Source organism: Trichogramma pretiosum, unplaced genomic scaffold (genome assembly GCF_000599845.2).
Source record: "Trichogramma pretiosum strain Unisexual culture from Peru unplaced genomic scaffold, Tpre_2.0 scaffold57, whole genome shotgun sequence".
Classification (NCBI taxonomy): Eukaryota; Metazoa; Arthropoda; class Insecta; order Hymenoptera; family Trichogrammatidae; genus Trichogramma; species Trichogramma pretiosum.
Genome location: NW_019641637.1, coordinates 976,715 through 1,000,663, shown reverse-complemented (window position 1 = coordinate 1,000,663; position 23,949 = coordinate 976,715). Strand labels below are relative to the sequence as shown.

Genomic DNA, 23,949 nt, shown 5'->3' with positions numbered 1-23,949 from the left:
TATTTTTTACATATGACTATTTGTTGCGACTGCGAGCTCGCTTTTTCTTCTTGGTTGAGAGCACTCGTTGCAGATGTTGGCGCCAGGCGCGCTGAATTATTCTCGCCGCTCGCTGCCTCTCGAAGTTGCGCAATCGATCGGCGAACGCCTGCATCGTCGCCAGCTCGCGCTCTCGCTTCAGCCTCTCGTACTGCTCCGTTTGGAGTCTGTATTCCTCCTGCGAATCGAACTGTATTATAGATTCATCGTGCTTTTTGTACGTAGGCAATGAAAGACTGCACAGCACCTCGAGGGCATCGAAGTGTTGATCGGTGAGATGCAACTGTTTCTCCAGTGCCTCTTTGAGCTCGTGCAGCTTACTGAGATCGTCGTCGTAGGCCCTCCTCGCCGCTATGTTCGCCTTTTCCTTGCTCAAACTGCGAAACAAACAATTGCAAGGGCCAACGAGTTTGAATTGATACAAGTGATTGATACGCATACCATTGCTGGCGCAACTCATTCTCCTGCGTTAAATCGGCCGCCCTGAGCTCGTCGAGCATAACTCGATGGGCGCGCAATTGATTGGCCAAGCTGTCCTCTTGTCCGAGCGCGTCTTCTTTCAAGTCACGCAACGCCAGCTCGAAATGATGTCTGCGCGAGCAATAAAAGTTTCATCGCGAGAAACGATACGTTTATGTGCCGTCCCGCGGTCAACTCGCAATATATCTGTATATCGAAGGGGGGGGGGGGCAGCCTACTTACACTTCGTGTCGGAGCTTTGATCGATGCTGCTCGGCGAGTTTGTCGATTTGCGAGGATAATCGATCGACGTCCATTTGCGCGTCGTCGACTATCTGCCTGTACTGAGCCGTTTCCTCCTCGAACTCCTCCTCCAAACCTGATGGAAATTACCTTACAATTTTTCACCTTCCTTTTCCGTGTCGAAGCGAGCGTAAAAATGTATAATACTTTGAATGCGTTGCCGGACGCTTTCGATGCTGCTGACGGCGTTGCGTAGATCGATCTTGCGAACCCTCACTTGCCGCGGCGTTGATTTCATTTGCCATTCGAGTAGCTGCCTGAGTCGTTCGAGCCGATCGATTATCGAGACCGCATCCTCGGATAAGGTCTGCTTGTCGATGCACTCCAAGATCCTATCCTCGTGCTGGCTCAGACTCTGCGGGATCGAGTTTATTTATTAGATCTTAGCTATAGGCTCGTTATCTATTAGGCAAACCTCCAAAACTACCGCCCAGTCGAGTAGTTTCGTGCTCCTGTGATTTGTGACTCCGTGGGCCACGACGGCCTTGCCTGCGACACAGCAATGGTCAAAGTTTTACGCGATAAATCCTCGCTGCTATATTTGGCTGTTTTTCTTTCTCTTACCGTGATCGCACGAGGACTCGATGTCGTCATCGCTTCGACTTTTCGCGCACAATCGGACGAGCGCCACGTACTCTCTGCGAGACAACAAATCCTTGAGAACTTTTTGCTCCAGCAGCACTGGGATGGATATCTGCAATTGCGAACGATATCACGAGACGTCGCTAAATTGTCAACTGTCGATTTATTACCGCTATCTCGAGTTTCCGGGAAAAGCGACGCAGAATCCTGTCCACGCGATCGATAGCCAACTCTCGGATCTCCATTCTTCACGATGTCTATGCGCTCGTTCGAATTTTGCCGCGCTTCGGATGAACATATGACTCCGCCGCCAGACACGTGAATCTCGGGATGATTGTCATTTACGCGCTCTTTTGTCGAGACGTCAAGTAGAATGTCTGCTGCTCTGACTGAGCCGTAAACAAACGCCGATCGAGTCGCTCGAGCGAAACTCTGCTCTCTGTCATTTTTGCTTCTCTTTGTGCCTGTGTAATATCATGAACGATTGATCGATACTGGTGCCGAGTGTGTAACCTGTTGCTAGGACGACCTACACTTGTTACTGTTATATATTGCTGCGACAACACGACCTAACAGCGGACGTCCTAACCTTTACTCTCGGCTGAACAATATGTCAAAAGTTTTGCTTTGTTTTTATTAACTCGCCAGTACCAGAAAAAATGGAAACTGTCGAGAAACCACAAGCTGTGGATACAGTGGAAAAAGAGGATTCTGCTTCCAAAGATGAAACTAAAGAAAAGTGCGAGGTTTATTCGATTAGGCCTAAATTGGAAAATAAGTAAGTACTATACTGCTTAGCTCTGCTTTTCATTGCTTATGTTTTACTTAAAATTTTTATTATCTACAGATTCAAGCCACTCAGTGCCAAAGAAATAATTCATAATGTACTATTTGAACAACTAGCTGAAAAGGAGTACGACGAAGCAGAAGCCAAATCTTGGGCTAAGAAAATTACTGAAATAATCAGAGAAAGACTTAAAAGTATGTTTCAACAGTTTATTTATTATTGATTTATTTCAAAATTATTCACTTTAATTTTTATTTTCAGAATTAGATTGCAAAAAGTACAAATTTATAGTTAATGCCATTATCGGAAGTAAAAATGGTGCAGGCATGAAAGTTGGGACAAGATGTATTTGGGATGCAGAAACGGACACGTATGCCCATGATAGTTATAATAATGTAAGATGAATTTTTCTCTCAAATTTTTACCAATGAATGATACGATTAATTAACAACTTGTGTTTTATTGCAGGATACGCTGTTTTGTGTTGTTGCTGTTTATGCAATTTATAATTATAGTTAACTTTAGATAGCTAATTCCTTAGATAATTTTGGTAATAAAAAAAATTTGTGATCGTATAGAGAATAACAGTTATAAATGTATTGATGTGAATACAGTGAAGGGGTCAAGTACATTGTATGATAGTATTTATTATTATCTTTTTGTTTCTATATGTACATTATTCAAGATTCTATAAACTAGGTAAACCTTGTCTTACGTATTAATATCTTATTGTAATAAACAAAAAATATTTTATTACAAATAGCACAGTTATTGTTAACAAAACAACACCGCAAGTCAACATCCTTATGCAAAAGTTATTTTTGAATAGTAGATAAATTAAATAAATGATGTAGAATGTCAACTGAGTAATAAGACATGAACTGATACACGTATAGACACTTAATGTTATTGAACTATATAAAATGACAGGTTCAACTGCTATAAGAAAAGAAACCTGGTATAGTAATTAAAACTAGATTTAATAATAAAATGACACAGTACTAAACTAAGATTTCCTGCTGATTAAGAACTAAAATTTGTATGTATGGCATACGAAGAATTATAGAGAGACTTCATGATACGGTCATTAAGAGATACAGGTATAACAAAAATGTAAAAGTGCTGATAAAGATGTATAAATAAGCGATCAAGATTGAAAGGTCATGGTGTAATTATAATTGGTCTACATGATGACGCATGGCAATGCGCAACAGAGAGGTAGACAGACCGGCACGACTTTCTTTTTCGACTTGTCCTTCTTCTTGGTGTTCTCGGCCGATCCGTGCTCGTAAGCTGCCTTTTCCTTAGTCCATTCGCTCTGCGAGCAACAAAATGAGAATACGTGTTTTTACAAACGTCGATTGACAACTTCTACTCGACGTGATATCATTTCGGATGAGTAACTTACGCCGTTCTTGGCCATGGCTTCTTCCTTCTTGGCGAATTCGGCTGAGCCCGGCGGATAGTAGACCGGAGGTCCGGCGACGCTCTTGCTGCTGCTTCTCATGGTCGAGGTGCCGTTCGACGGCGAGTGTTTGATGTATTCCACCTCCTTGGTGATGTGTCCGTTTTTGCTGTGGAAGGTCTCCCTTTTCTCGACGACCTCTTGATGGTGTTGCTGCTGTTGATGATGCATCTCCTGTGGGTAAGCCGGACAGTTGGGTAAGCGATCGCGAATAAGAGTAAGAGTACAACGAGCTAATGGAAAAAAAAAGAAGAAGCTGCAGACTGACCTCGGAATCGAAGGAGGCCATGAGGTCCTCGATGCGCCTCGGTGGCTGCTGACGGGGACTGGCCGGTCGCTCGCTCGTCGGGAAGGGCCTGGTGCCGATGATCTGCTCGTCGTACTTGTAAAAGTGGGCATTGTTGCTGGACTCGTAGTTGGCAGCGGGCTTGGGTGGCCTCGAGCTGGTCGAGTAGTGCTGCTCCTCGAAGTGCTGCTGCTGCTTGCTGCTGTTGTGCAGACTGCTCTGGACGGGGCTGGTGGCGCGCTCGGACGAGTAGACGACTCGCTCCTGGCGCTGGTTCGACACGTGGTCGGGGTAGTCGCGGCTCTGCTGGACGTACCTCTCGCTCCGGTTGAGGGTGCTCTGCTGGCTGAGGGGCTGGGGCTGGGGCTGGGGCGAGGCCTGACGGTAGCCGCGGCGCTCGACGAACATCTTCTCCTCGTGGTGGCTGCTCTTGCTGACGGGGGTCGGGCTGGCCGCGACGTACCTGGGGCTCGTCTGCTCCTCGAGGTGGTAGCGCCTCTCGCTCGTGTTGCTGCTGCTGTGCTGCATGACCGGCGTCGAGGGCGGCACGTACCTCTGCTCCTCCACGTGGTACCTGACGGCCTTCTCGCTGCTCGTGCTGTGCTGGCTCGGCGGTGGCACGTAGCGCTGCTCCTCCACGTGGTACGACTTCATGATCTTCTGCTCCTTGCTGCTGCTGCTCTGCTGGCTGCTGACCACGGGCGGCGAGACGAAGCGCTGCTCCTCGACCTGCTGGTACCTCATGGCTTTTTCGCTGTTGTTGCCGATCTGGGGACTGGCTACCGGGGGCACGTAGCGCTGCTCCTCCACCTGGTACTTGACGGATCTTTCGCTGCTGCTGTTGCTCTGCTGAGGAACCGCTGCGGGCGGCACGTAGCGTTGCTCCTCCACGTGGTACCTCACGGCCTTTTCACTGGTCTGGCTCTGCTCCTGGGACTTGGGCACGGTGTAGCTCACGGCCTTGTCGACGTTCACGTTCTTCGTGACGCTCGTGGTCGTGCTCGAGGGCGGCAGGTAGTTCTCCGGCGCTCCGGGCAGCTCGTACGTGTAAGTCTTGATGGTGGTGGTGACCTTGGTGTTGGGGCCCGGGGCTAGGTTCGGTGGCAAGTACTCGACGTTGCGCAGCTCCTCGCTGGTCGCGTGCTGCTCGCTCTTCTGCAGGTTCTTGCGCGACAGAGCTGGACTGGGCTCGCTTCTCGCGCCTGTTCACCCAAGAAAATCGTTATCAAATTGGGGGCTGATTAAACTCGCGATCGATTAATGGGGAAAGCACTCACTGGTCTCCTTGAGGTATTTAAAGTCGCGCTCGGATCTCGACTCGGAAGCTGTCCTGTGCAGTGGCGCCGGTATCGTTTTCGTCGACACGTCCGCCTTGTAGATCTGCTCGCGAACAAATGAGAGGTTTACTTTGAGTAAGCGATCATTTATACGAATAAGGCATTGACCATCCTTGATCGGATGCCCAATTTGGCTATGGCGATGCATCATATATTTTTATGTAAAAAGACTCACTATTTCCTTGTTTTGATGCTGCTGCTGATGCTGATTTCTCGCAAAGTCGGGACTGTCGCGCGACCTCGAGCTAGATCGTTCGAACGTACGTTGGCTGAAGTCGTCGCTGAAACGCGTTTTCATTAATTATTATTAATGCGCCTGCAATTGCTGCGCGTATACCGGAGCAAAAGGTTGGGCTCCTCGCGGGCACATCCGCTGACTTGACTTTTATTGTATACGCGTCTTTTCTTTTTTATTTCGGCGATTCGATTTCAAGGGATATGACGTAAGCGCTCTGACCGAAGCTGACCGACTTTTACGAGCGCCGATCTTTCATTCGATTTTTCAAGGTCGCGTCGCGCCGTAAGTCATACATACTAATTAGACGGTGCCATACGCGCACTTGTGCGCATTCGCGCGCGAGAAACGGAGCTGCTGCAGCCGCCGAGAGATAAACGCTTTAGATATAATATGTTTGGCGCTAAATTAGCGACGGATGAAAAGCTATGTTTTTTATGGCTAATGAAAAGTTTGCGTAACGAGACGAGTGTGTGCTGCGCCCGAGTTTGTTTCTTCGCCGTAGCCGACGTTTTTTGCGCTTTTCTTCGCGTATGAATCGGCGACACTTTATGGCTCTGACGTTGCGAGTTAATTTTTTTGTCTTTCAAACGTCGGTACTGCATGCATGATATATGCAAAATCGCTTGACTTTAAACGCGCTGTAACCCGATACCGATATTTACGTACACTGGCAAAGTGTCAGAACGGAAAAAGCAAATTTGGGTTCCATGTGAATCAACGTCGCACTTTGAGGTAAATTAGCCATAATTGCCTCGAAACGATTTGCATTAAAAAAAGTGAAGAAAAAATGTAAATGAAAGAAAATGAAAGAAGTCGGTGAGGATGGTCGAAGCTCACAATACCACTTATAATTGCGATCACACGCACGGAGCGTTTAAATATAGAATATGATGGAACGAGCATAAATTTCGCCTCGATTCATTCATTCTTAAGCTACCATTGAGATCATCGACTACATCATAATGGATCGCTTCACCCTGAATATAACAACAACAAGCAACAAACGAATTGAATATTTTAATCGCACTGGAATCTATAATAGCCAGCGGCGCGGAGATGAAGAGAGAGAGGGAGAGAAAACCGACACAAACCGCGTAGGAGTGTTGCATTCCCGCGACGATCTTTTATAGAGATAGAGAGTGCATATGCATAGGTTGCAAGGATAAGCGCGAGATGTTGTGTGTGTATAGACTTTTGTGAGAGATACTTACGCGATGGAGGCGTCATTCCTACTGAATTGCTTGTCGCTCTTCGACCAAGATTCTGCGAAAACAGCAAAATTTTATAAATAAAAAGGGAACTAGATGCGTGACGCGATCTCGAGCAGCAGCAGCAGCAACAGCTTCTGCACTCGCAAATGTGCTGTTACTGCTCGGCTCAAGGTCGCCGCATTCCCGTAAAAGGCCGCATTTTCACTTACCGAGATTTTGTCCTTCCTGCTGCTTGTCGTAGTGGTAGGAGACCTGCTTGTAGGCTACCGTCTTGCTCTGACCTGGTTGAACCTGCGGATCGAATACAGAAACTTTGGTGAGCACGAGAGCGCATGAAATTCGACTCGATCATTATCGTTGCTCAATGGCGACGATCAAGGTTGACGAACTTCCGCTTATCGTTAAGAATCGCTCCTACTTCCGTTCGATTTCGCGATTCATTATTTATTTTCGTCATTTGTCAATTTTTTCTTCTTTCGCGAATAATATCACTCGGCAACTGGCGGAAATACATTGGAAATGCAATATTATGCATCGGACGCTAAGTTTAGAAGCAAGTTCACAGTTCTATTTTCGAGAGATGCTACCGCGTCGGCGTCGACTGCCATGGATTTTCGGAAAATATCACACTCGGTATAAAACAGAAAAAATATCGAGTTTTTGAGATAGTATCGTAAACACTTGATTCAGTTCGGAGCACGCTTTGTTTTCAATGTTCTTTATTTTGCCTCGAGGAGTTATGAAAATTAAGGTGGTTTATTTATACGTTTGTCGGGGCTTGAAAAATTATTGCAGAGCAATGGTTATTTCGAAACGTGTTATTCAGCCAGTGCTTAATAAACGAACGAAAACCCGAGTCGATTTACTCACGGCCAACAGAAAAGCGTTTGTGACGCTCGAAGCATTATTGAGTTTCGGGGTATTTTTAATTTATGTTTACGTCGGAGCAGAATTTTCTGTCAAACGATGATGTATTGAGTCGAAAAAATTGATAAACACGATAATTCAAGCTTTTAATCTAGTTGGAACGAGCTCGTTGTATACAATTTTCAAGTTTAGCGGGCAAAAAATGGCATATCGTTCGGTTGTACGCTCAATAAACTATAGTCGTGAGCATCCGGTAGCACAGAGAGGTATCATCGAGATCGTAAAAAGCGAGCGTATAGCAATTAAACGAGACGAGTTTATCGCGATGCAATTATGCACTTGTTAAAAAATTAATGCAACACTCTCGTATACACTCGGGCACACTTATCATGCCTCCGTAATAAAGATTTATTTGCAAAGAATATCTACCGTTTCCACTTTGATGACTCTATCTCGCGCCATATCGGAAAATCGGCTTTGATACTTTTCAGATATGCACACGGTATCCAGTAAGATCGGCAACGGAAAGTCGACTGTCGAGTCGATTGGAAATTACACGCATGCATGTGAGTGTGATGCGCGACTTGAATGGTACGTTCGCGCGCGTCTGTGGGTGTCACGCGCCAAGCGAGCGAGAAAGAGAAAGAGAGAGAGAAAGAGAGAGAAAAAGAGAGAGAGGTGAAAAAAAAAGAGTAAGAGACAACTTTGTACACAAGCGCGTGTAGGAGCCGACCACGCGCTTCATAATACACGCGCGAGAGAGTGAGAGCTACCTTATACGGCGGATCGAGCTGTGCAAAAGTTTCATGCGTGCCCCGCGCGAGTTACTCTCTTTTTTCTTTCGCGATCTCCTTCGATGGATACCTTTTTAATGAGTGTAAAATTTTTCGAGACATGTGTTATAACGAGGCTCGATGTGTCGATGTATGCGCCGCTCATAAAGCGCGCCTATCTACTTACATCTTTGAGCTCCTCGTCGAGCATCTCAAGGCCGGGAATTCCAGAAGGTGTGCCCGCCGGACCTGTGCTCACGTACTTTTCGATCGTCCTCGTGCGGCCGCCTCCCGATGACTGCGAGGGTGACATCGACCTCATTGCCGGCGATGCTGATCTCATTGGCGATTTTCTAATTGTTTACGGTGCATTTATTATTATTACGGGCAAAGATCGATCGTTATTTTTTTAATTCGAGACAATTACCTGCTGAGACTGTTGGATCGATCGACTGTACGAGACGATGTCTGGTACTGTTGTTGCTTGTGTTGTTGTTGCTGCTGCTGATAGTGATGGGAACGAGGCAGAGTGTCGTTTTTGCTCGGAGATATGCTCGTTTGAAGATCGTCGAGTAAGGCATCTGTTTTTTGTGCAACGTTCATTACCGAGCGAATTAAGGGATCTTGTGGAAATTTGGTTAAAGTAAACATAGAGTTAGCTTTATCTAAGATGGTATGTAAAGATGATGAGTTAATCGGTTAGTTTGATCGTTAATCAACACTGCGCTGAAAATGCGATGATCGCTTTATTCTGCTGGTCCAATTATTGATTTATGTATGCGTCATGCTTTATAATGATCGGAAGAGAGGTGTGCAAGAGCTGCAAAGAATTTGGGAAATTTTCGCGGGAGAATTAGAAATGCGTCTCAAGAGAAGGATAGAGCGATAGCACGACGAAGCATGTCATACCTAAATTGTTGTCGAGGTTGCTGGCCGAGGTGGACGAGTACGACGAGTGGTGGCTGCTGTTCATTGTTTTCCGATTCAGAGTACTGCTGGCCATTGTGACAATTGGAATTACTTCTCAAGGCTTTCGAAAGAAATTCAATATCTCCTGTTGCTACTGTTGCTTCTCGTTTCAGGCTGCAATTAAATAATAGGCGACTTTCTTAATTTAAAATCCGAGGAAGATAAACAGAGCGGAGGCGCGCTCGTGCGCGAAAGATCGAGTTTGCCCGCCTATTTCGAGCTCGATGCGCCAACGACGACGTGGAGCTCTCCACGCGCGCCTCTGTTCAAATCTGGAGTTTCGCAATTGCCAAGAATACGTTTAGAGAATATCGTATAATTGCGTGCATCTCTTGTATATCATATAGACGACGAACGTTCAATAAACAGCTCGAGAACGTACGAAAGACGAGATAATCGAGCCTTTTTTAATTTTTTTTGTCGTCGTCGTCGTCGTTGTTGTCTTTTTTTTTCAGATCGATCATTACACAAACTTGACCGACTTTTATCTGCCTCTCGGAGTCTGAGTCAAGCGTCGCTCAAATATATATAAGTAATTACTACATAATGATTTCCATATACACACACGCGCGTACAGAGAGAGAGACGCGTTTATACAGAGATGAGAGGCAGGCAGCAACGAGCTCGTTTTATTTTAGCACTGCGCGCGTGCTCTCTGTGCCTCTCTGTGTCACAACGGCTCGCTCGAATAGCAATGCTCTCGCGTGCGCATACGAATACCATTGCAAGTACACGCAACTATAGGTGCAAAACTGGAACCACTGGACGTTTTGCGCGCGCTCCGATCGGCGTTTCGCTGCGGCGTATATACGAGCGTATATGAGTGCGAGAGAGACTCGCTCGGTTGCGAGCGTCGAATCGTTACAAGGTCGCGGCGCGCGACGGAACGCACTACCATAATCATAACAACAATTGCCCCCGTGCGACGGCGCCGAGGAGCGAAGAAACTTTAAAGAAGACTCGAACAAGTTATTTTTGACTCCACTAAAGCTAATAAAGAGCTGCTGCGAGTAACTCGCCGCCGTTGGCTTCGGCCAAAGCGAGCCAACCTATTGTGAATATGCAGCGCACGCTCTGTTTGTTTTTCTCAACTTATTTCCTCCGTAATTCACAGCTTTTTTCCCCGACCGATTCCGCAATTTTTTCCTCCGCAGAAGCGTCGATAAAGTAAAGCTTTCACTGCGAATCAAGATTATTCTACGGACTCGATGTTCATGCGAACGCCGCGTAAATTCTATAAATGAATTTTGGAGCAGTCTCGGCTATGTTAAAAGTTTACTTTGCACAAAAACAGAGCACGTTTACACGATCTAGACTCGAGTAAGAGCGAGACGAGAAAAAATAATCACCTGTGCACGAATGGTCGAGACGTGCGGGAGAAAGGAAAAATCCTCTCGGAGGTGCGGTCACTGTGCAAAAAGCTCGAGTGTCATCGAGCCGGCGGTAACTTGACGCACTGATTTCTGGTACACACTGCAGACGGCACTGAACTGTCGCACGGCACCTCTTACGCACAGAAAAACACACAGGGAAATGTAAAAAAAAAACAACAAACCCGTAGCAAGAAGAACTGTAACAAGAAACACGTCGCGTGTACGCCGAGTGCGCGAGAAAGTGTCAGCTCTCCGGGGATGCGATCCGCAGCAGGTCTGGACGGCGACTATCAGAAAGTGCCGCGACTGCGAGAGTCTATATGGGTGCTTCTATCGGACGGCGCGGCGAAAAGTCGACGTTCGCCAAGTCCGCACGCATACACTCGAGCCGAGGCAGGCGTACGTATTATAAGGCAGCATATACACACGGCTCTTACAGTGGCTGGCTGCCCTACTCCACGGAGTCGCGTGCCGCCGTCGCCAGTCGCCAGTCGCTCTTTCGGCTCGCGCTCGCCATAGCACCGGAGATAGAGTGTTCCTGTCTCTCCTCCGCCTACGCGCTCTCTATACGCATTATTGAGCGAGCACCGAGAGAGAGAAAGAGACACGGATCACATCACCTTTTCTCATTTTCGCCAGCTGACGGCCTTGCTCGGGCACGAACGACCGCACGAGCGATTTGTTGTTCCTGCATTAATTAGCGTAAAATTTCATGCGGATTTCCGATTTTTTAACCAGTAGCCAGCCACATTACCAGTATACATTATAGAACTACGCGATCAGCCATGTCCCCATATAGTCTTATTTACGAAATATTATGTAGATAGCTCGTGTGGCTGGCTTTTTGATTTAATTCTCAATTGATGACGAAATCGGCGACTATTACATTTATATACATGCTCTCTCGAGCTGGAAATGCGCACGGAGAGCGTGATGACGCCCACGCGGAGCAAGGCGCAAAAGCCGCTCGTTCGCTCGTATTTGCTCGCTCGCTCGCTCTGCCGTGTGCGTTGCGCTAGGCTATTTTATTTTTGGCCAGGCTATGTTTATGGCGCAAAGCGACCGACGCGATATAAGCTCGGCGTCTTGCTTACTCGATGCCGAGCCCGAGCCGAGCCAAACTAGCCCTGCGATAGCCCCCCGGCGAAACACAACAAACGCGTACGAGTCAAAGTTTGATTATTTGAAGAAAAGTCATGGAGCCGCGACGTTTCTGGGACAGTGGGACACTTTCGCTGACCCCCCAGGCTAATTAGCCCGTGTCCTTGATCCACATCGATCTCGAGCAAAATATACAATCGCGGAGAATAAATAAAGGGACGGACGTGCGAGCGCGTGGGCACTTTCGCGGCGCGCAGTGTCAGGGTCAAAGATCGGTATCGACGACGTACCGCGATCATCAGGTGCGACGCGTTGCGCAGCGTCCGATGTACTAAATTTGGATCCATCTCTCGACTCGCTGTACGTGGAATCGCTTGCGCTTCCCTTCGATCGAAATAACGATCGGTATGAAAAATATGCCACTAATTCGCCAACACTAGTTGGACCATGCCCCCGCGCGCCTTCGCTCGTGGGAGTACTTACAAATGCCGTCATCGTTATTCCTCTCTTTATTCGAGTCTCGCTGACTAATTCCTCCCAATTTATATATAGATGTAAGTTTGCTCGAGTTTTCTCTCTCTTCTCTTTGTTTCTCTCACTTTGTGTTTGTTTACTACGGGTATATTTACACACGAAGACAGAAAATGAAACGCTGCTTGACTCGTTTGACGAAAAAACAACGAAAAGATGTATTTTATTGCGATATACATTACATGAAACGAGCTCGACACAGTTGATATACATTATACAAGAAGGTTAATCATACATAATGAGCTTTAGAAAAAGCCAAAACGGGCTGAAAGTAGGTTTTAGCTTTTCAGACTAGTTGGCTACGTAGTGTGTGTAGTATACCTCATGCACCTACAATAATAGCTGTCGATTTGCTCATAGAATAGCTTCTCGTAATGGGCACGCCGTTTTCTGCGATTTTCTTCTATTTTCTGCGGTCTACAACGCGTATATTTTTACGGATGAGATCATATATTTGCGAGTATCTACTGTACACAGAGGATTTTCTGCTGACTAATCGTCGCGATCGGCGCGCACGTGTTTGCTGCACTATATGTAAGCACTACTCGCGACGCGCGCGCCCGCGTGCATGCATTGCGTGCTTATACTTTTCTAATAAATCTACAATTTTAAGAGACAACAAAGAGAACGAGTTGCCGGATCGTGTGCGCGCCCGCTTGAACTGTACATGTCCGATTTATTCTCAAAGCCCAGAGAATCGACACAGTTCATTCGTGATTCTTTTCGCGCCTCGCGCGCCAACGTCCACAACGTTTCGTGCTCGCGACGCGATCATAAAAATCACTAAATGTATCCGAGCTTGATAAATTATTCATGTAACGAAGAACGCGTGTGGCATTATGCAATCTACGCTTGACTAGAATTATAACGTATTTAATACTCTACGAATGTTCCCTAATACAATTAAATATCCATCCCGTAGACGTCGTCCGACGTTAAGCTGAGTAACGCCGATGATTAGCTACTCGCACAATAATTATAAACGTACGTTTACTTGTGAGCGCAGGCCGAGAAACACATAACAAAATAGCTCGTGAATGATCTGGGATCTAAATATGTATGTACACGCACAAGACTGTTATTCAATACAAAAGGTACGTTTTGGTATAAAAGTGGAGGAGGTGTGCGTGAGAAGAGTAATCACAGCTATGTTATACATATATACGCGGCTAATCATAAAGGCTCGTGGCGGCACATCTAAGGCAGCGGTGATCTGGCTCGCTCCAAGGACATGGACGTCGAGGACGGCAGCGGCAGACTGAACGAGGCCGGCAGACTCGCCGTCGTCGCCATGGTGCAGTCGAGTTTGCGCGCCTCGTGCTCCAGCAGGACGGCGTCCAGCGACGGGTCCTGCGACACGGTCCGCAACGAGTCCCCCAGAGCCTGACGTATCTGCTGCATCTCGCGGCCCGCTCGGGAACTCCTGCGAAAGCAAAAAAAAGCTTAGTTTATGTCGAGCTCGATGCGTCACGGTGCGAGAAAGAGCAAGAAAGTACCTGAGCACGTACAACTGACGTCGCTTGATCTCCTGATTCAGCTGCTCGCGCAACGCGTGGATCTGTCGGATGGCATAAATGGCTCTCAATGCTGCGAACTTGAAATTCAATGAATAGGATGTATTATTTACCTGACTCTCCAAACGGATGACCTGCTGCCTGTGGCTCTGCTCCCGAGCCTCGAGCAGCTTTTCCGCCTGGAGTTGAGCGGCTCGCGACCTTTCCAGCTCGCAGTGGCTTCTGTCGCGAGTCGTCAGCTCGAGCATCGAGCTCGAGTGCACCTGAGCCTTCAATCGGCTTATCTCGGCCTCGCGATCGGCCAATTGCTTTTCCAGGCGTCGCACTTTGGCTCTAAGCTCGCGATTCTCCTGCTCCAATTGATCGTTGTTGAGCGACTGCTCGATCGACAGCTCGCTCGTGAGAATCTTTTCCGGCCGCTCGTAGCTCTTGCTGCGCATTCGCGACGACGACACCTGACGCTCCAAGTTGCGCTTGTCGTTCTCCAGGCCTTTTACCTGCGCATGCGATATCTCTCCTCGATAAAGTTTCCGACTCGTACGCTTACACGTAATTATTACCTTGTCGGTGAGAAGATCGAGCTTGGTTTTGAGCTCGCTTCTCTCGCGTTGCAGCTGCTGCAACTGACGCGTAATTTCCTCGTGATCTTTGTTGTCGGAGTAGTTGGCGGCTCCTCCCGAGCAAGCAGCGCCTCGGGAATCGCTCGGCCAGCTGGACAGTCTCAATTGGGCCTCGAGGCCCGAGCGCAACACCTCGCTGTTGGACACCTCGTTTTGGAGCCGCGCGTTCTGATCGCTGAGCATCTGATTGGCGTGACGCAGCTCGCACAGGCTCGACTGGACGTTTTCCAATCGCTCGGCCAATACCCGACGCTCGCTTTCCGTCGTCGATAGTTGCTTCTGGAGCTGTTGGATCGAATCGTCTTTTTTATCATTATATCCTCCTCGTTATTTGTGCACGATTTATATATCAAAAGTGTCCAATTCAATTCCAAGACAGTGCGGTCACCGAACCAATTTCCATGATTGCCATTAAACTTACCCGACAAAAGCAATACGTTACCTGCTTCATTTTTTCCGTATCGCTTTGAGAGTGCGCGTTAAATTCGATGAGGCTCCTGTGCAATTGATTGATCTCGCATTTCATGTCGCTCTCGGCGCTCGCAGCCGACTCCAAGGAGCGGTTCATCTGCTCGACGGTGCTCTTGAGGGAGCTGCATCGTTCTTCCAGAGTCGTGATGGTTCGCGCCTGCGTGTCGCAGCGATCTTGCAATTTCTGAATGTTGCTCTCCTTCTCTTGTATGATCATTTGCAAGCGCTGCAGATCGCCCTCCAGCGACATTCTGTGCACTTCCATTTGGGTGGCGCGATTCTCGCTCTTGCTCAGCTCCTCTTTGATCATGCGTTTGTCGTTTTCCAGCTTGTTCACCATCTGCTTCAGCTTTTCTATTTTATCCTGAAATGCGTTCAAACGTCAGCGTGCGCGAGTCAATTTTGTGCATTGCGCACGATTTGGCTTACTTCGAACATGGTTTTTTCATCGCAGTTGCCGCTCACCGCCAGCTCGAGGCTCATGACTCTCTCCCGGAAACGATCGCACTCGCTCGTTTTGTCTTGCAATTTTTCCGTCTGCGAACGATAACGGTTATCGTCTTAAAAATCGTATGTAATTCGGCTAATCGTGCCCGTTACCTGTTGCTGCAAAAGCGTGCTCTTTTGCATGAGCTTCGTCTCCATGGAGTTCTTTTCGTCTTGCAAGGATCTCATGCTCGCCACGAGGGAGCTCAGCTTCGAGTCGATCTTCATCTGATTCTCCTGAGCTTCCAAGAGCTGCTTCCGCGTGCTGCTCAATTCCGTTTTGCAGTCGTCCTGCGAACAAGCATTGATTTTTAATAACGTGACTGGGACTTTTTCCTCTTCCTCGCTCCTTCACTCACTCTTTCACGTTCGATTTGAGCAACTTGTTGCATGAGAGCTTTGACACCCCTTCGGACTGCCTCGGGATCCACGTCCAGGATGACTTCGCGATTTCCATCCGCTGGCTCTTGAACTGAATGGAAGAAAGCAAATGTAATTCGACTCGCATGACGTACTTCGATGCACCCACCTCTCGCAGGACTAAAGCGCCTCGTTTGTTGTGGGCTGACTTTGAAGGGCATACTGACGGAGCCATCGAATTGAATACCAGCGATGCGCCTGAGTATCAAAACGATACTGCTAAGTTTTTGCTCGAGCTCCTTCTTGTGAGCGTCCAGCTGGGAGAGCTGAGCGTCTAGAGCTCGGACTCGGCCCTCGGAACCGCCCAGACGAGCCTTGAGCTCCTGCAACTGCTGCGACGCGTCGGCCAAGCACACCTCCAAATTGTGCTTCTGGTCCTCGAGCTTTCGTTCGCGGCAGCGAGCCTCCTCCAAACGAACGAGCAGCTCCTGTTCCCGACCGCGAGCTCGCTCGTCTTCCTCGTCGTGGTGAGCGCGCAGTTTTCCCAGCTCCATTCGAGTCACTTCCAGACTGTTTTCTAAATCTACGACCTGTTGCGCACACATCGATCGAGGATCAACGTCAATACAGCAAAATTCAGCTCAAATACACCGACAACTCAGAGTACCACGACATGTGTGTGCAGATAAAGAAAAGACTGAGCTACGTGCAAATCTCACCTGTTTCTTCATCTGATGCAGTTGCAAGTGCAAACGTTCTCTTTCTTCGATCTCGTTCGCCAACCGTCCCTGAATTTCTTTCTCCGTGTTTTGAGCTTGATTGTTCAAATTTTGAGACTTTGTCAGATCTTCTTGGGTAATGCGTAGTTGCTGCTGAAGCTGCAAAATCTCACGCTCCGATTCGCGTATGTTGCTCTGAAGACGATTTCGGTCGGAGTCAAGAGCCGTTCTCGCCTCTTCCAAACCTAAATTGCATATTCAACGTGTCTATTGAAAAGAACTGATACGTGATTGAGTGCTCTAAATTACCGGCCATCTTCTGGTACACTTCCTCCAAGGTGCGCGCTTGTTCCCGTTTTTCGCTCTCGATTTGTTTTATGCGCTCCCGAAGTTCTTTGTTGCTGCTGTTATATTTTTCCTTTTCGTAATTGGAATCGGTCAATTGACGCCTTACGTCAACCAGTTCCTTGCGCGATGTTTCAATCGTTACTTCACCTGCAAACGTGTGACCAGTTTTGAAAATTTGCAAATATTAAAATATGATAGTATCGTACCTTCTTTCAATTTCCTCACTGTTTCTTGGAGTTGATTGTGCAGTTCATCGACCTTATCTTCGGACATGTGAAGCTGTACCTGCAATTCTTCGTTTTCCTTAACGGCGCTGTCTCTTTCGTTCCGAACCTCCTCTATTTTCAACTCTAATTTCAATTTTTCTTCTTCGCTTCTCAACTTGGTCTCATCGATTTTACTTTTTATTCGATTCAACTCGTCTCTCATTTTATTGAGGCTATTTCGGTCTTGCTCGGCTTGACAGGCAGATTCTCGTCGAAAACGATCGAGCGTTCCCTTCTCACCCTCTAGCTCTCGGTACACATTATCCAATTTGTCCATTAAAACTTGTTGATCTTGATGAGCTGTAAATATTCCCCAATTGCATTATCTGTTTAAAATATATTATGAAGGAAATTACCAATTAGCAAAGCTTGTTGTTTATCATTTTCTGCTCTTAATAGAACCTCTTCATGCTGTTGACAAACATTTTCTATGTGTTGTTGTAACTCTTCCATTCTTTGATTCAATTGAGATAATTCATTATCCTTTTCATTCTCTAATCTTGATAAATCCATTTGCAGTTTCTTTTCAGAAGCTACTTTAATTTGTTCCTAAAAATAGTAAAGTTTTTAGACAAAGTCGAAAATTTTCTTAAAATAACAAACCTTTTCTTCATTGAGTTTTTTAATCGCCTCTTCGCTTTGTTTTTTCAAATTTAGCACGACATTTTGGAATTCAGCCTCCTGGTTTTCGCTAAGCTGCGTTAAACTGTGTTTTATATCTCTCGCGTGTTTCTCGCTATTTTCTAACTCTTTGGTCAATCTCAGTATTTGACCCTTCAAACTCTCTTGTTTAATCAGAAGCTCCTGTTGCTCTTTTTCTAATTGCAGTTTCTTTGAGTGCATACCTTCCAAATTGCTCTGAGTTTCGAACAAAATGGCCTCGAGAGTTTCCTTCTCGCTGCGAGTCGAAGCCAAAATTTCTTGCAATCTTTGAATCTCCTTGTCACCACTCTCTATCATGACCTACAAGAATAAATTTGTTAATAGTTGAAAAATCCACATTAACTGCAGTCGTACGTTACCTGTTTTTCTTCATTATCCTTGACGAGGTCTTCTAGACTTCGATTGATCCTAGCATTCATCTCTCCAGCTTGCTCGAATCGCTGCTTCAATCGCATAAGTTCTTCATTGAGGGCCTCCTTTTTTCTAGCTAATATCGACAGTTGGTTGCTGAGATCGCCTCGCTCCCTACTAACCTGAGCCAGTTCCATCTCCACCTTCTCTTTTTCAATTTCTAAAAATTTCATCTTTTCGTGCATAGTGACTTTTTCGGATTCCAAATCTAATCGCGTCTGCTCGGCTTGCAACAATTCCTTCCTCAGCGAAGCCAAATCGTTTTGTTGATCGGTACACTGCGACATCAAGTTGTTCTTTTCATCGATGCATTTTTTCAGTTCTTCCTGCAAACGCGCTAAATTTTCTTCGTGCGAGAGGCACACAGCTTGCAACTTGGACATCAATTCTTGCAAATCGGATTTATCGAGCACTACGCGTTCGAGCTCCAATTCGATATCGGCCTTGCTCTTTTCCACCTGCGACAAGTGGGAATCGACTTCGAGTTTTTGTTGCTCGAGCACGTCCCTCGCGAGATTGGCTTTGCTCAGGTCTTCCCTCAAACTCAACATTTCCTCGCGCAGCTTGCTCGAACGTTCCTCCTCGATTCTCAAACTCGCCTCTCTCGAATCGCAGTCTTTTGCCAAGCGATCGACTTCGGCTTGCAGATAGGCTTTGTCGTCTTCGAGTCCCCGACATAGCTTTTCCATTTTGACGTTGAGCTTGTCCAGCTTGTCGTAATCGGCGTTGAGGGTATCGATCGTGCTGGCGTATTCGAGCCGACTCTTGTCGAGACTCAATTTTTCGCAACGCGCGTTATCCAGAGCCTTTTGCAGCATCTCTTTTTCTTGCGACAAGTGTAAACTCTGCGAGCGGAGAGAGTCCAGTTGTATGGTCATTTCGGCATTTTTTTCTTCCAGTGCCAGACAACGTTCCTCGATATTTTCCGTCTGTTTTCGCGATAGAGATAGCTGCTCCTTGTTCGTTTGAAGTTTCACCTGCAATCGAGAGGTTATTCTTAATTAGATCAATCCAATTTTAAATAACGAAAATGAGGGAAAAATAGTGTTACCTGCAACTCGTGAATAGATAACTGATACTTGTGCAAAGCAGCTTGAACGGCACTGATGGTGCTCTCGGCAAAGGCGGGAATAGTGGACACTCTCGTGGTCGGTCGTTTCGGAGGTGGACCAGCCGGGGAGAGATGAAGGTGCGGCGTGGTTTGACTGTTGACACTGGCGTCGATGTCCCTGGCCTCTGCATCCTGTATGACCGCGTGGGCGATTTCTCTGAGAGCCGTTTGAAGGATCTCCAGGTCTTCCTGTATCCGCTGCTTCTGGGCAAAGGCCGCCTCGCTCTCGCCGCATTTGTCCTGGAGAAGCTGCAGGTCGCGAGTCAGGTGCAGGATTCGCTCGTCCTTGGCTCGGACGTCGGTGAGGGCGGCCTCCAGTCGGTCCTTGGCCAGTTGCAGCTCTTGCGCTTCGGCCGACGACTGAAGCTGGCTCTGGCCTTGGGACTGCCTCTGCCGATCCGGCAGCATAGCCTGGAGCTTGAGAGCGAAGCCGGTGCTGCTGCAGGCGGCCAGAGTATCGCTGGCGGCGCTGGCCAACTGAGTGCGCATCTTGCCGAGGTCGCGCTCCGTCGTGAACTTCATGTCGGAGAAGAGGCGCTTGAGCGACACGACGTCCCGCCAAAGGTTCAAGAGACGCGCGTGTTCCGAGGCGTAGTACTCGTTGAAGGCCATTTCCTCCTCCTTCCACTCGTCCTCTTTGGTGGTCATTTCCTCGCGCAGCGAATCCCACTCGCTGCTGAGCTTCTGCAGATCGCTCGTCAGCGTCTCGTTGCTCCTGTGCGACTCTTCCAGTTGATCCTTTAATTGGGCGTTCGACTGCTGCAGACGCTCGCACCTGCGTACGATAACGACGGGGTCGAATTATATTTTCAAAGATACGTGACTCGAGGCGTAGCGAACGTTATCAATGACGCGTACAGATTATACGAAAGCTTACCTGGCGCGCTCCTCGGCGAGTTTTCTCATGGCAGCGTCGAGATCGGTAATCTGCTCGGCGTCGCGCATATCTCTCATAGTCTGCTGGGCCGTCTGGAGGATCAAGTGGCTGCTCGAGGCCGGCGCCAGTCTGTCCTCGTCGGCCGGCGAGTCCGAGGCGTTGTTCTCGAGCTCGGAGCATCGCTGCTTGTACTGCAGCACCTTGGCCTGGAGCCGGGAGACCAGAGCGGCCTGGTGCTGCTGCGCCTGCCGATACGTGTCCAGTCGACGCTTGTAGCTCGCCGCCTCCTCCTCCAGCCGATGGCGCAGCTCGTAATTCTGCTTGAGCAGCATCTCCGCGCTGTAACTCTCCTCGGGCTCCTCGTCGCCCGTCGTCTCGTCCGAGTCCTTCCTGCTGCTCGAGGCTTCCATCCTCCTACCTGCTAAACTCGACGACTGAGCCGGACCAATGCAACAGAGTGTTTAGCCTCCTTTGAAAATACCCTCCGATTTATGTTCATCGCGCTAAATTTTGTCTTCCTACCTCTTTGGGCTTGCTCGTCACTGGTTTATTGCTTATGGAAGTTCGGCGTCTGTTCATTTGCTCCCTCAGAGACAGCGAGGCAATTCTTGGCTGTTTCTGTATGATTTATCATTTGTTTGTGGTGAATCGCGTTAAGCGAAGCTCGGGGCTCGCTCGCTCGCTCGCTCGTTCTCGCAAATTACAAGAAGCCGATAATAACGATGTGGTATTGTGCGAGCGCGACGAGCGAGCAGATAGACTTTGACTTTGACTGCTTCGACTCTGTATTATTATTCAGTCGAGAGTTGCCTTTTCCTCGCCCCGATGATAATAGCCTCTCTTTTATTATCGAAAAATAAACAGCCTGCGCTGCGCTTGGCGCGCTCTTGTGTGTGCAGGCGATCGCGTGCGAGCGAGCCAGCCAAACAACAAGTCGTTCGTTTGGGCGGAAAAGCCGTTAAGCCGTGTGCGAACCGAAGGAAGAAAAAAAAGCCGAGCCCGCGAGCTCGTCCCGCGACGAGTCCCAAGTCAGACTAACGAAATTTGTCGAGTTCAAAAGCTCTGCAGGTGCGAGTTGGCCGCGCGTCGATCAATCGATTCGCTTAGACGCCGCCGTTGCCGCTGCCACACTCGCGGAAATCGTGCGGCCTCAACTTTTCAACTGATAATAGCCTTATCTGATATAGCCGTTTGCGCGGATCCAGACTAATTGTTCGTGTGCATACGTGCCGCGGGGCTCGCATCGCGACTTTTCGTCGTATATACTGCACCACTTGGACTATTTTTTCTCGCGAACAAGAAAAAATTCCTTCTTCTTCGTGTACAACATCGACTCGAGCTGGCGCGCTCGTCGATAATTGAAAAGAAAAAAGAGATATTATATATGACTGGCCTGTACGTCGATCCCGTGATGGAAAAGGGACAGTGGAGCTTTCGAGGCCGCGCGCACGCGGATCTGGGCTAAACATGCCAAAAACTTTCTCGCGCGGCTTATCTGTAAAGTCGTAAATTTCGAGCGCGTGTCCTCGAAAGCTCGGGACGCAAAGTCGAACATTTTCATAACTCATAAGTAGCGTTGCCAGCGTGACAGTATACGTATAGCACACGTTGCGTTCGTCTTAAAAGATGACAGCTTCGTCGAGGGGTGAAAAATTTACGGAAATAATCGGCGTATCTAGACGCGTTCAAAGGCCGTAATCATCTCCGGCTCGGATTACAATTGCGGTGGATGGAATTGTTCATATCGCTATTATATACGACTCGGCGCGCCGTCGAGGCAGTTGGCACGAAGACGCGCTGAAACGTTGTAGGCGCGAGCCACGATAATCTCCGGGGATTCCTTTAATTGCCGACTGGTGCGCGAATAAACTCGCGGCGAGCACGACATATCTATCGCGCTCACGTATACACTTGGGCCGTATTAATTTGCGAGTCGCGATTTTTCCAACGATCGTCGAGGAAATATCGCATCGGGAAATGTCAAAATTCGCTGACATGCTCTTCGCGTGCGCGTCTATTTTTGCGTTCGCGCCGATTGATTACGATTTTTTGCCCGTCGAGTGATTTTTCAAGGATGATAAGAAAAAAAAACCGTTTATTTAACGCGTGCAGAGCGATTCGCCGGTAAGCTAACAAGTCGCGTACATCATATACCTTTAATACGCTTGGCACGCAATACACCGAAAATGAGAATATTTTACCCGAGCAAAATAAATTTTTCGAAACGTCGAGTGCTAAAAATTTGTATGCGGGGAATGAGTAGGCATTTAAATATTCATCGGGAACAGCGCATAACTCGAGTCATAACGGAAAAATCGATAGGATAACGAAGCAAAAAAAAGGAAAAAAATTAGTACACTTAAAACAAGAGTTTATTAATGGAAAAAGGGGGGAACTCGCGGCAGTACAGAGAGAAAGAGAAAGAGAGTGCGAGAAAGAAAGAGAAGGCAAGCAGCAAGACGGAAATTGCCACTCACGACTCGAGCTGCGCTCGTGTATACGTCTTTAGGCCGCGCGAGCTCGCGCTCACGATTACGAGCTTCATTTTCAATTCGTCGTTGGAGCGAAGCTCTTTTTCCAGACGATATCATTCAATAGGCCCCAGTGATAAAAGCTGCCAAGAAGCGCGAGAGGCGCGAGAGGCTCTCGAGCAAAGGCCGAGATTATTGATTTCCATTGATGATGTTTTAAGCGCACATGCTGCGCATACATATGAATATATATCGTAACTTGGGACGACCAAACTGATACAATGACGGCACTGTCTTATCGTTTACTCTACGTGATGAAATCGTTATGTATTGAATGACCAAGTCTATATAATACAAAAAATTCTACTGTCGTGCAATAATCTCATTATGAGTTGTCGGCATCGTGTAATCGTGCATGTTGACACATCAATTATAATCGGGCTCAACTTACCGGAATCATACCGTCCTTTTTTTGACTTTTTATCTGTGCGAGGCAGCTAGAGGAAAATGGGCAAAACAAAAGGACTATTACGTAAAATTAAAGCTAAGCAAGTAGCGTAGGTGGCAGTGGCCCCCAATGTACTGAGGCTTGCATTGCTCGAGGATATATAGTCTTGTGTGTACAGTGTGTTCTCGGCGGGCTCGACTCGCGTGTCTCCGAGGATACACGCGGCGCTACCTGTCTTTTTCAAACGATAGGGGATACACCTGCCCGCCCCATATGTCGTTCCCGTATATATTCTTACATCCCCCCATTCCCGGCCTCTCTGTATAATGTTTGCCTTTTTTCTTTCTGCCGCGCGTATTCGTAACTATGTGACGACGACGACGACGACGACGACGACGACGACAATGATGATTGGACTTTTTTTGCCCTGCTCAAGGAAGCAGCAAAGACGATTTTTTAAGTAGAAAAGTTGGCGCACGAACGTACGACACAGAAAACTTTTCGCGTACAAAAGTTTATAATAGTCACTTCAATAGTAGCGATCGTGTGAAGTGTACATGAAAAATTTCATGACACGTAGCAGAGCTTCTCGCCAATTTGAGAAATAAAATTACGCTTTTATGTTTCGTATTGTGCACGCGCACACATATATAATTTATGCGCAACAGCAAAACAACAACAATAACCAAAAACATACGGACACACACACTTGCGCTTTAAAAAAGATTAGATAATTCGGGCTGCGCGCATATAAAGTCAAGTACCTACGATACCGAATTAATCTCTTTTGCATGGCCGCGTAAATGTATTTCTGTTTCTGCCTCGTGTTTTTGCGAATCTAATTCGCGAATTATTATTATATG

At 47.5% G+C, this 23,949-nt stretch overlaps 4 protein-coding genes across 7 annotated transcripts; 1 reads left to right on the top strand and 3 right to left on the bottom strand.

The window, feature by feature from the left end:
• Positions 1-16: 16 nt before the first annotated feature.
• On the bottom strand, positions 17-1,668 carry LOC106652086 (cilia- and flagella-associated protein 58-like). The gene is made up of 8 exons (XM_014370876.2): positions 1,554-1,668; positions 1,366-1,495; positions 1,217-1,290; positions 949-1,156; positions 742-877; positions 481-630; positions 287-416; positions 17-217 (listed from the first exon to the last, which is right to left on the bottom strand). Exons 1-8 carry the CDS (start codon positions 1,626-1,628, stop codon positions 17-19), a joined length of 1,104 nt encoding a protein of 367 aa, XP_014226362.1. The 5' UTR covers positions 1,629-1,668.
• Positions 1,669-1,784: 116 nt separating this feature from the next.
• On the top strand, positions 1,785-2,731 carry LOC106650953 (tctex1 domain-containing protein 2-like). The gene is made up of 4 exons (XM_014369253.2): positions 1,785-2,161; positions 2,231-2,364; positions 2,432-2,565; positions 2,639-2,731. Exons 1-4 carry the CDS (start codon positions 2,043-2,045, stop codon positions 2,687-2,689), a joined length of 438 nt encoding a protein of 145 aa, XP_014224739.1. The 5' UTR covers positions 1,785-2,042; the 3' UTR covers positions 2,690-2,731.
• Positions 2,732-2,797: 66 nt separating this feature from the next.
• Positions 2,798-11,051, bottom strand: LOC106650934 (cell wall transcription factor ACE2). Of its 4 annotated transcripts, none has more exons than XM_023459382.1 (11): positions 10,666-11,051; positions 9,257-9,430; positions 8,775-8,970; positions 8,535-8,700; positions 6,917-6,998; positions 6,708-6,759; positions 5,434-5,539; positions 5,199-5,301; positions 3,904-5,123; positions 3,579-3,809; positions 2,798-3,488 (listed from the first exon to the last, which is right to left on the bottom strand). In XM_023459382.1, the coding sequence occupies exons 2-11, from the start codon at positions 9,348-9,350 to the stop codon at positions 3,354-3,356; spliced, it is 2,385 nt and encodes a 794-aa protein (XP_023315150.1). In that variant the 5' UTR covers positions 9,351-9,430; positions 10,666-11,051; the 3' UTR covers positions 2,798-3,353. The 4 variants fall into 4 exon arrangements, with proteins under 4 accessions (XP_023315150.1, XP_023315151.1, XP_014224708.1 ...); XM_023459383.1 differs by having other exon boundaries at positions 10,872-11,051; XM_014369222.2 differs by having other exon boundaries at positions 8,775-8,928; positions 10,666-11,048.
• Positions 11,052-12,451: 1,400 nt separating this feature from the next.
• LOC106659738 (rootletin) lies at positions 12,452-23,169 on the bottom strand. The gene is made up of 19 exons (XM_023459391.1): positions 23,090-23,169; positions 20,690-20,785; positions 20,168-20,601; positions 19,231-20,065; positions 18,128-19,156; positions 17,709-18,068; positions 17,462-17,654; positions 17,046-17,405; positions 16,801-16,986; positions 16,492-16,736; positions 15,942-16,362; positions 15,772-15,884; positions 15,527-15,703; positions 15,356-15,463; positions 14,898-15,290; positions 14,396-14,740; positions 13,949-14,332; positions 13,818-13,879; positions 12,452-13,744 (listed from the first exon to the last, which is right to left on the bottom strand). Exons 1-19 carry the CDS (start codon positions 23,096-23,098, stop codon positions 13,519-13,521), a joined length of 5,976 nt encoding a protein of 1,991 aa, XP_023315159.1. The 5' UTR covers positions 23,099-23,169; the 3' UTR covers positions 12,452-13,518.
• Between the last annotated feature and the right edge of the window lie 780 nt (positions 23,170-23,949).